The sequence below is a fragment of the Adiantum capillus-veneris genome, chromosome 15 (genome assembly GCF_014529385.1).
Source record: "Adiantum capillus-veneris isolate H3 chromosome 15, ASM1452938v2, whole genome shotgun sequence".
NCBI lineage: Eukaryota > Viridiplantae > Streptophyta > Polypodiopsida > Polypodiales > Pteridaceae > Adiantum > Adiantum capillus-veneris.
Genome location: NC_140945.1, coordinates 101,817,349 through 101,830,952, shown reverse-complemented (window position 1 = coordinate 101,830,952; position 13,604 = coordinate 101,817,349). Strand labels below are relative to the sequence as shown.

The following is a 13,604-nucleotide window of genomic DNA, read 5'->3' as shown; positions in this document are numbered from 1 at the left end:
AAATGTCTTGTTTCTAAGCTGCAACAAGCTATGGCAAACCCATTCCTACAAGGCGAAGTTTTCCTACAACTTCATAGTTATGGGATTCTCCAAACTCCCCCAAAAGAGAGAGCACCTGAGAAGTCTCTTCATGAGATTTCCAAGAGAGGGCTCTCTACGGTGAGAGAAGAGGAGAACCCATACGAAGCGCTTAAATGTTTACTAGCGGGCTTACCTCCATCCAAGAAGAAAGACAAAGTCTCTACTTTAGAGCCTTCACCAACAGGAGGAGAAGGAAGTGAGTCTTCCAATACTTCCAAAGATATGGCTCCAAGAAGACGGCAGCCTCAACGATCTTCAACTTCCCCCAAGGGGGAAAGATCACTGCAAAGCCCTCCTCCTCGTTATCACAAAAGGGAAGAGAGGTACCAAATAAAGAAAAAGGAGAGAAAGAGGTCACCCTCTTCTCCATCTTCATCAACTTCCTCATATTCCAATGAAGGTAGCGGCTCTTCTCTCAAAGAGCCCCAGAGGAAAGGCCATCGCAAGTTCTATCCGGTATGGAGAAGGTCCAAGAAGCTAAAGAAGTTCAAAGAGGGAGGGAAGAACACCACTTTCCTTGCCTATGCTGGCACCTTTGGTGCTATGGACAAGGTCTTGGCCTTCATCCAACAACTTGATGCGGCCTTTGGTGATGAGGGCTTCACAGAGTCCTCTAAACTGCGTCAAGTATCTATGCATTACCAAAGTTCCGCTCGACAATGGTGGGATAGCCTACAAGCCCAAAGAAAAGCTCCAAAGACATGGAAGGCTTTAAGAGCCTCCATCATAAAACAGTTTCTGGCAAGCAACGCTCAAGAAAATGTCCTCACAGAATGGCAAAACTTGAAACTCTCTCCCTACGAGTCTATCCAAAAGTATGTAGATAAGTTTTGGGATTTATTTCTCAACTCCACTATCTACAAAAAGATAGACATTGGGGAGCAAGAGCAACAATTATGTGCGGGTATTTCTGAAGAGAAGGCCGAGTATATTAACTCACAAAGGCCTAATACCATATCGGCGGTCATACACCATACTATGGTCGCCTCTCAAATCGATTCCCAATAAGGGGTTAAGAGAAACTCTAAATCCATGGACGTGAAGGATCAAAATGAGCCTAGAGGGAGGAATAATGCTCAAATTTCCTCCAAAGGCAACTCTAGCAACACCGATAACAAAGCTAAGGAGAAAGGAGTCTATAAAGGTAAGAATAAACTCTCTGCAATAGAGCTAGAGTGTTATCGTAAGGATAACAAATGCTACAAGTGTGGACAACAAAGGCATGTCTATCGTGCTTGTCCCCAAAGAAATGCACGCAACAAGCCACCTTGAGTTTCTATGTTGGAAACTCCAAAAGAGGATGCTTATAGAAAAAGGCTTTTTTTTTTCCTATGCTAGGAGATATGTACATACATGTTTATGAGTCGGGTAGTATCCTATTCCTTGTAAATATGCATGCTTTCACAAGTTAATGAAAATTTATATTTTCATATACATGATTTCTGTTAGAAAGTCTGTAAATGAATTTAATGTTTCAACCAATAACAATATTATTAAATTAAAAAAAAAAACGAGAATCAAGAGGAATTAGAATTATCTAAATTCCTAAATGGATTCCAAAATGTTTTTATTGATGATATACCCGTGAGCTATCTCCACAATGAGGGAACAATGGCCATACAATGGAGCTTTTACCATGAAGCTCACTGCCTAATAAGCCTCCTTATTGAGCTTTACAAGATCCACAAGAGGAGTTTGAAAAGGCAATAACATGGACTAGTAAGTTTCGAGAGAGATTCAATAATTAGGTCACATTATCTCTAAAGGTGGTATTTCTATGGATCCACAAAAAGTAGAGGTAATAAAAGATGGCCTAATCCAAGGAATCTACATGAGTTGCAAAGCTCTAAGGGTATGAGTGCATACTAGAGATGCTTCATAAGAAAAATCCATGCTTATAGCAGGTCCAATACATGACTTAACAAAAAAGAACGTTAAGTATACATGGACCGCAAAGAGAGAAAAATATTTCTAAAAAGTTTAAAGAGAAACTTATTTCTCAACTTATGGGATCTCTCAAAGCTATTTGAGGTCCAATGTAATGCCTGGATGATTGCCTTTGAGCAAAACTTTGCTTCAAGAAGGGAATACCATAGCATACAAGATTCAAAGACTCAACTCCAATGAGTGAATGTTGGTCATATACAAAAGGACCTATGAGCTATTTTAAATGCTCTAGACACATGGAAGTACTTCTTGCGGACTCCATTCATGATGCAAACCAAGCTCTCGGACAATCAAATGAGGTAGGAAAATTTCTTTTTGCAATTTAAATTCTAATTTGCTCACATTGCTGGCAAGCACAATCATGTAGCCGATGCACTTTCCCAATGGCCAAGGGTAGATAGGATATCAATAGCAACTTACAATGAGCTATGTTTTATGATAGTTAAATATGCTTCTAACCCAGGCATTAGGGATATGATAATAGCCTTACAAATGGAAGAAAAAGAACCACTCACGTAAAAGGATGGTTATCTTCCATACCTCAATAGGCTATATCTTCCTTACTTCCCATGCTCCTTCCATATGCGGGGCAAAGAGAAATTCGAATTTACTCTACTAGGAGTAAAAGCATACTTGTATTGGATTACCAAGAAACAATAACATACAAGAGAGAGGGAATTACTATCTTCTTGGAGTGATTATAGGGACTAAAAGTACATCTTGCTCACTTTTGCACACACACGCACACACACCTAGAGATATGTGTATGTGTGTGACCCAATGGCCATGCTTTTTTTATCGTAGCAACACGCGAGTCACACACTAGTTTCTTTTAAAAATGACTTGAAATGTCAACAATCAATCAACTTTTAAAATTATATGGTGTGAATTTTTGGCCTCTAAAGGTTGAAGTACCCAAGGGGCCAAGGTTGTTTAAATTTGCTTGTTTGACAGCTGTCCCTATGGAGTTTAAAAGTCTTGTGAATGAATAAAAACAGATCCTACCTTTTTAAATGCTATTACCAAAAGTCCAAAGGTGCATTCATTTTTTAGCATGCTTGACAAAGGCTTTTAGAGAACAAATGAATAAACATAGGAGTTCGATCCCATGATATGGGATATTGATAAAGGATCCTTTTATTTAAGGATTTCAAAAAAAATTATTTTATTAAATTTTTTTATTATTTTCTATGCTTATCAAATCTACATTTTTTACTAAAAAACATCAAAATATATTTTTTCGATTATTAAAAAGACTAACAAAAAATTATAGAGTATCTCCTTTTTTTTTGCCAAACTCACAATTGTGAGTAGATGTATTGTATTATAATTACAATAGCCTCAAGCTCAGATCGAGCCTTGAGGGGCCATTTGAGACATCAGTAGGCTTACACAACGCCAAGTAACGACGAATCATTACCCACGCACCCCTACACGTTGCAAGGGGTCATGACCGCTAGAGATGCTTGGCTCCACTCGTCCGAGTTATTCTTTTTTCCCATGGCAGTAATTAGTTCACTGATTTCGTGGATAATGTCCTTGAAGCTAGCTGCCATGGTGTCATTCTTAAAAATCCAATGGTTCCTCGCTTTTCACAGGTGCTGAAAATAGCAGAATCTGATAGTTTAAGTACACATTATCAGTGCTTTGCTTTCAATTGCAAGTGAGAGGCTAAGTTTTTACCATTTTAAAATAGATTTTTAATTCTCATGACCCCTCAATAGTCACTTTTTTGCCTTTGGAAGGCCCTCATGAAGACTTCAACTTGTTTTTAAAATGTCTTGAAATGTCAACACTCAAAGGTAATGTGATGCTAACCATTGGATGGTGAAAGGGGAAATGAAGAATTGCACGTTTTCTCGTGATGGTAACCATTGGATGGTGAGAGGTGAAAAGAAGAATTGCACGTTTTCTCTACCACTCTACTATGGCCTTCTTGGGCAAAAAAAGATAGATTCAATAACCATAGAAAATAATAAGACAATTTAATGAAATGACTATTTGTTTGGATAAAGGTGTGGGCTCATCTCTTGTCATGGGGTGGGTCCCCAATAAACCGATGTACTAGGGCCACTTGAAGTTGGCATGAGCATGGCAGGAAGTTGTAAATTGTTTGGTTATAATAATATAAACTACTCATAATAATGAGTTTTGAAAAAAAAAGATAATTTAATGAAATGAATCTTTGTGAAATCTAAAAAAAAAGAATTCTCTATAAATTAAAATATTTAAAAAATATTGAATCAATACTTCATATTATGGTTCAAACTTTTATGAATACACTCTTTATTCTTTTCTCCTCTAAAGCTTTTTTCAGCAAAAGAATTGAGAAATAGCATTGAAAAGGACATGACGTTTTTTCTTCAAGACTTTTAAAGCTTCTTGAGGATACTTGTTTAACAACTAAAATTGAACGATCTTCACCCATATGGATACTAAGACCTTTAGCAAGCCAAAAAAAATACATTCGTAAAAAAAGTTAGGTTTAATAAACATATTAAACAATAAAATAAAACAATTTGATGTAATGAACTTCTATGAGGTCCTTAAATTAAAGGACTCTTTCACAAACTAAAGTATTAAGGAAGATTTCAATGGGTCAATACTTTTGTAAATGCACTCCCTAATGCTCTATTCTTCAATTAAGCCTTTTTTTTTTTTTTAATAGTAGGCCAAAAAATTTCAACTCTCTTAGTGTGGCCTTCTACAAGGGAGTGAGATAGATTGGTGTGGATCATTGATGCTCTCTTACAAAAGAAAATAGAAGAAAGAAGCCATCTAGCACTTATTGAAAAGCTTTATCCATTTGTCCACAATCGATCCCAAAAAGTTCCATCCTTTACTAAGGCCTTATGTAGGCCAAAAACCTGAACAAAAAGGGGAAAAGTTAAAAGAAACGATTTTATTATTTTAAAGTAAAGAGTTTGTTAAATGTTAAATTCTATATCACAATAAATTTCTATGCAAAAGAGAAATGTGAGCTAGTTAATATAGATCAACGTTCACTGGCCTTCTATAACATTAGAAACTCACATGGATCCCTAAAATATTGCACAAGCAATGAGTTAAAACCCTTTCTATACCACCAAATGAAATCTTAATAGTTCAATTTTTTTCCTATTAAACACCAACAATTAGGCCTTCTCGCACGCAATCGCATGATGTACATGCGTCTATGTTTACTTTTGATGCACAAATGTGTCCGAAGAATGAAGTACCCAAGAGTACTTCCCTAGACTAGGCCTTCCTTTGTAGGGCAAGGCAACTTCATTTGATGATAAAATGTCATGTCCACAACATTGCAAACAGTGTTTGGGAAAAATGTGTCTCAGCTTAACATGCCGTCTTCAGTTGAGGGCAAGGGAAAAGGAAAAATTCCGCACCAACGTAGAGAAAATTAGTGTAAAAACCTGAAAAAATGACCTAGTTTTCTAAAATTTCCTCTTGACAAAATCAAGGAAAGGAATTTTGTATGTTTGGAAAAATGATTTTTTCCGGCACTTATTGCAAAATGTCAATTTGATTACATGAAATCAATGAGCAAAAGTTAACTACCATTGTCACATTAAAAGGATAATTTTTCATGCCTTGAAGTTTTCAATCACTATTCACTACATCGATTTTTCTTTGATGACGTTACGTAAGTACCTTAGGAATCACAAGTATGGATCCCTACACTTTAATCTAATCTATGTTGGAAATCTTGCAAGGATTCCAAGATTTCAGATTCCAAATCCACTAAGCTTTTATCTTTTCCCCACAAAGTGACAATTAGGTAGTACAAGTGGAACCCATCTCCTTATAATGTTTCCATGTTTTCAAGTTAAGTCAATGATTGTCTTTCATTCCCTCATTCCAAGAAAACCCTAACTTGGACCAAGTAAAAAAGAAGGGCTTGTTTCCATCAGTGTTCGCGGAAAAGTCATTTTTCCAGACATACAAAATTCCTTTCCTTGAATTTTCCAAGACAAACTTTTAGAAAATTAGGTTATTTTACGGGTTTTTACACTATTTTTCTCTATTTTGGGGCGGAATTTCTACCTTTCCCCTTGCCCTCAACTGGCTTTTTTGAAACTAAAAGCGACATGATATTAAGCTGAGATATTTTCTCCCGAACACTGGTTTCCAATCTGGTGCTTGAAATGGGGAATTTGCGGCCATGGCGTTTAAAGAATGTGCACAAACATGGAGCTTTGACATTAATTTGATTGGTTTGCAGAGATTCTAAGTATTATTATTCAAATTAAGGTGGATTGTAGAGATCTAGGCTATTGTATTTCAAATTAAGTAGTGGTGTTCAATGCTTGTTGAGGTGGTTTTGTTGCTACTTCTAATCCCTTTTCACATTGAGTGGAAACTATAAAAGACTTTTGGGCCATCAATTGGCCCTATACACACCTACCTTAAGTTATGCATGCACATTTCACTATTGGGTGTTTTTGTGGGTGGCTTGCCACAAGGGGGGGGGGGGGGGGGGGGGGGGGCTTTTTGGTTATCAATAAAAGTCATCTAAAGAAGCCACATGCAAAACCAAAGATAGGTGGGCACATTTTTCAAAGTGACTTTAAAGGAAGTACCTGCTTTCTCAAGATACTTCCAAAAAACCAAGATACCATTTTCACAAGATCTACACTTTTTAGACCTTACATGATTCTTTGGAGATTTTCAATGGGAGATGAAAAGCTTCTTATTTACTAGTCAATTAGCACATTTTTTGAACAAAACTTATGCTACTGTTCAATCAAAGTAAGTTGACAAATTCTATTTCAAGCATAATGAAGCCAAATCCAAGGTAAGGTTGGGCCTTTTTTTGGGCATGCATGTGGGTCTTCATGTATTGGTCCAGTGCATAATTGGAAAATTTACCTTTCAATTGCTTTTAGAGAAGGAAATCCTCTTAAGTGATTCCATAAATGAAAACATATATTGTCAAATTGCAAAGCTGAGCTCTTATGCACTTATGTTGAGGCTCCTCTAAAGTATGGTTCTCCTTAGGGTAGTTTAAGCTCATGCTTGATTGAAGGGACTTAGCAAGAGTAAGTGCCAAAACCAGTATCTATGCATAGTGTTTCTCCTATTAGACAAAGCTCTCTCCTAATAGCGCCCCTCGCCCTTGGTGTGACCCTACTCTTAGCTTATTGGAATTGCCTTTCGACAAAAAGGGAGGGTGTATATTGAGGGAGTTTCAACTGGTGTAAAATGGAGTACCCTTGAGATTTGTTAAGGTATAGTCTTTGAGACTTATGTGTGTGTGTGCGCGCGCGCACGCAACTGGGGGGCAAGGGGGGGAGAGGGGACTTTCTATCACTCAAGTGTGGTAGATTGGTTATCCTAGCTCCCTCTTGAGTAGAAGGTCTTGAGTACTCAAGCTCCGTTGGATAGGTCTTATAGGTTTGTTGGAAGTGTTCCTACGACGTAAAAGCTTCTCTCCTCTCCTCTCTCTCTCTCTCTCTCTCTCTCTCTCTACACACCAAGTCAAAGGTAGTGCTTAAAATACACTTTTCCTAACCGATCAAAATAAGGGGAAACTTGAAATTCTCCCGGTTTTCATGTCAAAATTTGAAGCTTTTGTCGGTGATTACACTAAAACTTGTGTAAATTTGCCGATTTTCTTAAAGGCAAGCTCAAAATCTAACCAGGATTTTATAATTTCAGCCTGCTAAAATACACTAGACCCCGGGTTTTTTCTGACACTGCTGGCACTGCTTGCATGTGCAGACTCTTCACTGTCCATATGAATAGACTCTTCACTATCCGTATTAGTACAATCAAAAGCAAGCTTGAACCCCGACGATATATGCATTTTAGTGTACAACTGTCTACTGCATAGTCCTGTGATTAAAAAAATACTCAAGGTGACGTCTAAGCATGCAGAGCTTGGCGAGCTAAATAAGCGTGGAGGACGGGAGGAATGCCGGAGAGAAGAAGGGGAAGAGAAGACAAGAGAAGTGTATACTCCAATGGGGACGAGCAAGCTGTTGCATGGCGCCTGGGTAGTAACCATGGACCCAGATTTGCACGTCTACAGCGATGGAGCTATCTACGTAGAGGACGACCGAATCAAGGCTTTGGGCCCTTCGAGCCTCATCCTGCCCTCCTTCTCCAAGCAAGCTCATGAGATCCTTGACCTCTCTGGCCATTGGATCATCCCAGGTATTCCTCTCTGCTGTGCCTTTCGTGAATGCTCATTTAAATACAGTATTTTGAAAAAAAAAGGAAGGTTAGAGTCATAGCCCTGCTGCAATACATTGTTTTTCCCTGCATGTCTGCGGTCCGGTCCACGTTGATGGTCTCTCTTGCTTTAATTTTACACCCTGCTCGTCCATTGGCTATTTGATAGCTGTTGGTCACACATTTGCTCAATAAGATCAATTCCTTAATGTTGATGAATGATCGATCTTTTGCCGGAAAATGGGGCCCGTCTTTCGCTTCCTATTCATGATCCTATTGGCTTGTAATTAGATTAATGTTGCCTGACATTTCACGCTGTATTACCTTGTACTTCATCCTATGCCAGCTAATGATGCAGGTCCGTTGCTTATTTCACGAGCTTCTAATTGGAGTCTGAATTGGTACCATCTACCATAGATCTTTAGAGTGGTCATTTGGGCAAATGGATATAGACTTCATATCTTCACTAATAATTGGCTTTCGACTCCTCACTAACAAATTGTAAATTATAATTTATAATAATGAATGAAGTTTGCATTTGCTGTAAACTATGCTGTGCATATTTTGCTGTTCATCTCAATTTTATGATTTGATTTTGCCAACTATTTGTCTGTGTTATAATTGAGAAAAGCATGATCAACTGGTTCTTCTAATAGGTGATCTTTAAATGTTGCTATTACGGTGCGCTGGATGGATTTATGATTTTCTGTAAACTGCAGTACATGAGGAAGAGCTGGAAAGGCCACTCAGTAGTGTCGGAGACAATTTCTTGATTGACTCTTCCCTGCCGTCTAGGGACAGGGGACCTGGCCCTTTTAATGTTTTTTCTTTGTAAGGAAAGGGGAGGTGCAGCTTGTCTTTGTGCTTCAAATTTGAAGCTTCTGACTGTTTTGTATATGTAATAATGAAACTGAGCTCCTAACCAGAATTCTTGGTAGCCCCTTCGGTAAGCTGGGTGATATGCTTCAGTTATTGTATGTCCATAAGCTGCCCTATAAGTTGTCGTTGTCTTTGTTCCTTTAGGTTTCTATGCTCACTAATTAGTCGAAGAAAGACATTTTTTATGCTTGCCGTGACTCATGATGACACTTTATGATCATATTTGCATAGCCACAAGTACATGGCCCTTCTACCTGCTTTCTTTTTAATCAAGATTGTGATGCACTTTTGATAATAAGCATCTTTTTTGTGTTATGGTTGCAAATGCTAATGCTCTATCAAGGTTCTAGCTCTTATTCCTTTTCCAGAACTTTCAACCTTTTTTCGTAAGTGTATCATTGGTTGAAGAAGGCAGAGGGGCAGGCTCTAGTTTGGCTGAGTTTGCCTTCTCTAGGGCCATGATTGAAACTCAGCTTGCAAAACTGGTATTGATGCATACTTGTGTGTGCCCGTGCGCGTGTGAATGGAGCATATATTGGGTCCCACATTCCAATTTTGGAATGGTATTTGCTCTCCATTACATAGATAGAGTGTACAACAGATGATACTTCATGGTATCAACACTGATACTAAGACACTAGATTGGAATAAGATTTTTCACGTGCATGTAGATGCGACTAACTTTGCCATTGGTTGTGTTTTAGCTCAATATGTTGAGGAACTATGGATTTCCCAATCTGTTATGATAGTAGATAGCTGAATATTGGAGAGAAAAATTACACTACCACTGAGCGGGTTGGGAATGATACATGCTCTTCAAAAATTTTGGCATTATCTATTGGCCAACAAGTTTACATTCTTTGTAGACCACCATGACCTGTTCTATTTAGTAAACAAACCATGTAATACTGAAAGAATAGTGAGATGGTTTATAATGTTGTTGGAATTTGACTTCACTATAGTGGCAAAGAATGGTACCACACATATTAGAACCGATCACCTTTCTCCGGTTACATTCGGTGAAGCACCAAAAGGGATAGATGATAATCTACTAAATGCTTATCTTTTCTCAATGGAAATGTTACCAAGGTGGTGAGGAGAAGCCAATATGCACATACATTTGGTGGATTCTAGCTTACACGCTGAGGAGGTCTTTATTTGTGATTGTGGATGATACACAACAAATTCAAAAGCCATCATGCGTGAGAAAAAGCATTCGCCGCGGAAAAGTGAAAACCGGTTGGAATACTCCTTTTCGCCGGAATAACTTGGCTGGATAGCGGCCGGGAAGTGATTGGAAAATGGCCGGTTGGCGGCCGATAATCAATGGCCGGTGAGTGGTATTCAAGGGCTGGTGGCCGATTTCTAAGTGGACTTGTCTACACATGGACGGCTACACATGGGCACATGGACAGCTGTCTCTCACGAGAGAGCAGCCCATGGAGGCTCCTTTACATCTATATAAGGAGGCCATCTCCATGAACCATGGCATCCATATTGAAGGATAACCAGCCCTTGTATTCCTGCCTAATAACTCAAATTGTTCATATCACCATCTAAGTTCTACCTTGAGAGCACATGGGTGATGATGCCATCACTTTGCAATAATGCCAATCTAAATTTTGATCCACTTATCTACTTTGCGTCGTCTCTCCCTCTACTCTCCTTGCTACAAGATCCTATTTTGTTCTACATTTCTTACATCCAACTTGATGTGGCCTGCCAATGGCCACTTAAGGGTAGATCTCGGGCTGATTCACACACTCGATATGAGAAAGAATGATAGCTAATTGTTGGCTGCAAAAACGTAGGGACAAATGGGGTAGATGGGGCGCCTATGCTGAGGATTTGCAGGTATGAGCAGCAACGATGTAGATCCAGAACTTGCTGTGATCTGTGCTGCAAAGACCAGAAATTGCAGCTGGAAGATGGTGCTGAAATGGGATGGATGATGATGAGAAGCAAGGGCACCTCCATTAGCCGGGTGATGGGTGGCAAAGGGAGCGTGAGGGCTGCCTAAAAGGCCAGGAGAGGGATCAGATCGTGGGGGTGATGGAGAGGCCATAAGGCAAGGGATGCAAGAGAGATAAAATGCCAGGACTCTATCCAATTCTTTCGAGAATGGGTTCAGGGAAGCTCAGACCCCTCCTTGTATTGGGGAAAATTAATTGGCATTGTGATTTTGAAATGTTCCATTTTGTTTGTTGTTATTTAGGTTGTGCTTTAGAGAAGATATCCTTGGTCTCCATTTCATATGCAGGTGCAAAAATTCTCTTGGGCTGCTATTTTTTTGATAGAATAGTCATTGCAAGGGTCTGTATTTCTTGAGTAGCAGGGAAAGTTTTGTAGCCGCAACGGTTTCAATCGGGGGTCGTCTCGGTGTTGAGCCTTTTAGGTGCAAAAATTCTCTTGGGCTGCTATTTCTTTGATAGAATAGCCATTGCAAGGGTCTGTATTTCTTGAGTAGCAGGGAAAGTTTATGGTTTCAATCAGGGGTCGTCTCGGTGTTGAGTCTTTTAGGTTCGAGAATCTTGTATGCTGCCTTATTGGCGGGCAATCCCATTGGGTCACCACCCTCGGAATTTGGGTTGCACTTGTAGCAGGCTACAATGTCACTTTCACAGGACACACAGTTAGTACAGTTGGTCTGGTCTGGTTCACATTGGACGGACTCTCTGGGCTGGGCAGCGACACGTCGCAGCGATACGACGGTGGTTCTAGTGGAAATCATGGCCAGGTCACCACCACCACTCAGTTTGGAGATAGACTTAGATGGCTGACATTTATGAGCCGTTGGTGGCTCTTTATGGTGGGACATGAGTAGTAGCTGTTGGGTTATAGAGATCATCTTCTTCATATATGGTCCAATGTCGTCGTCTAGAGGAGTGAGTATTTACACAACATGTCTGCACTATCCTTGCACATCTGAGCCTCAACACCTCCATTGTACCTGTGAGTTCTGGGCTGGAGCTGAGTGTGCTGCGGCGGCCTGCCACACCAGAGTCTGAGTCTGTATCGGTTCTTTGAGATAGTCGAGTTCATATATTTTGGTCTGTTGCTATTGCTGTGTCTCTGTGTTGATCAACTGTTATCTATTGTTTCCTTTGTTTTCATTCTGTTTTGAGTGAGATATCACGCACATTGCACTGAGGAGCACCCACTGTAGAGGGCACAACACACTATCTATGCTATATATGCTCTCATTTTTGGCATGCCCGGTGGGACCTCAACTGAAGTCTCACTCTCTGTTGAGGTGCAAATCGAGGAAGCTAGCTGGTTTTCACCTAGCTTCGCCTAATTTGCCTTGCACTGTGCAGGTGCTGGTCTGGTTCTCTCTCGCCCTGGTCCAACCAGCTCTCGTCCTGGTCTAGGCCTTCCTCGTCCTTGGTCTAGTCCTTCCTCGTCCCTGGTCCAGCCTGGTGGTCTAGTCATTTGCCCTGGTCTAGTAGAATCTAGACTGTGTTCAGCCAGTGTAAGGTCTTCTTGCCCAAAGCTTGGTTGGGTTTGTGATCGCTGCATGACACATACAAGGCGGTCATTAGAGCGTCAAAGCGCGCTACTGAGTCCTCTGAAGTACTACAACAGAAGACGACCCTTGGTACCTAGTAGAAGTCCACCAACCTCATCACCCATACCTCCATATACGGAATCACCCATTCCTCCATCCGGCTCCACATCTTCCAGGTCACCTTCCCCAGTAAAGCTCTCTCCTATTTTGTTACAGCAGGCTATTGAGCAACCGGCTCTTGAGCAAGAGGCCATGGAGGCGTTGACCAGTGTTTTGGCCAAGGTAAACATCAAGTTTCCTACTTTCAAGAGACTCTCCTCAGAAGATGCAGGCGACCATGCACGTAGGTTTGTATCTCTCTGTAGAGGCGTGGTCTTAATAGAGAAGATGCTTATTTGGTGCTGTTTCCATCAACATTGGATGGCTTACCAGACAAGTGGTACAATCAGTTTGCAGAGAACCATTTTGCAACTTGGGCAGCTTTACGACAACAATATTGTGCAGCATTCAGGCAAAGTGACTATCAAGAAAGGTTTTGGATGAGTTGGCCAACATGGTGCTCCAGCCAGAGGAGACTTTTGCAGAACTCATGACTAAAACCAAGTCTCTGGTTGCCAAGCTTCCTCAGCAACCAGGGGAATTTATGGTTAAGAAGTGGGTGGAGAAGGCTCTTCCCAAAACTTCCCAGCAAAAACTCAAAGAGTCTCCGCCCTGACGCCACTCTCGAGGAGTTTGTCGCGGCTGCTACTAGGATAGAGGGAGCTAGGAAGCTATTCACCAACTCCCCTCAGGTAGAGACCCCCCCCCAGTGTTTTCGGAAAGTCCTTTTGATCCGTTAACTTCTTTACGCACGGAAGTGGAAGCCCTAAATTTACAGCGAGCTCTTCAAGAGGAGAAATCAATCTCTCTCAGACAGGAGAAGCCCCCACATCACGACGCTTTGGATCAAATCAAGAGAGAGCTAGAAGAGCTTAGGTCTCAGCAGGAGACTAAGGCTATGTTATGGTGCAGTTTGTGT

At 40.4% G+C, this 13,604-nt stretch overlaps 1 protein-coding gene across 2 annotated transcripts in view; it reads left to right on the top strand.

Moving 5' to 3' along the window:
* The first annotated feature begins 7,709 nt into the window (after positions 1-7,709).
* LOC147441179 (uncharacterized) overlaps positions 7,710-13,604 on the top strand; it is an 83,912-nt gene continuing 78,017 nt past the window's right edge. Inside the window, exon 1 of one of the 2 annotated variants that reach the window (XM_086482866.1) lies at positions 7,710-8,181. In XM_086482866.1, the coding sequence (XP_086338992.1) occupies positions 7,989-8,181 (193 nt within the window). In that variant the 5' untranslated portion in view covers positions 7,710-7,988. The remainder of the gene's footprint in view (positions 8,182-13,604) is intronic. The other variant, XM_086482867.1, reaches the window with a different exon arrangement.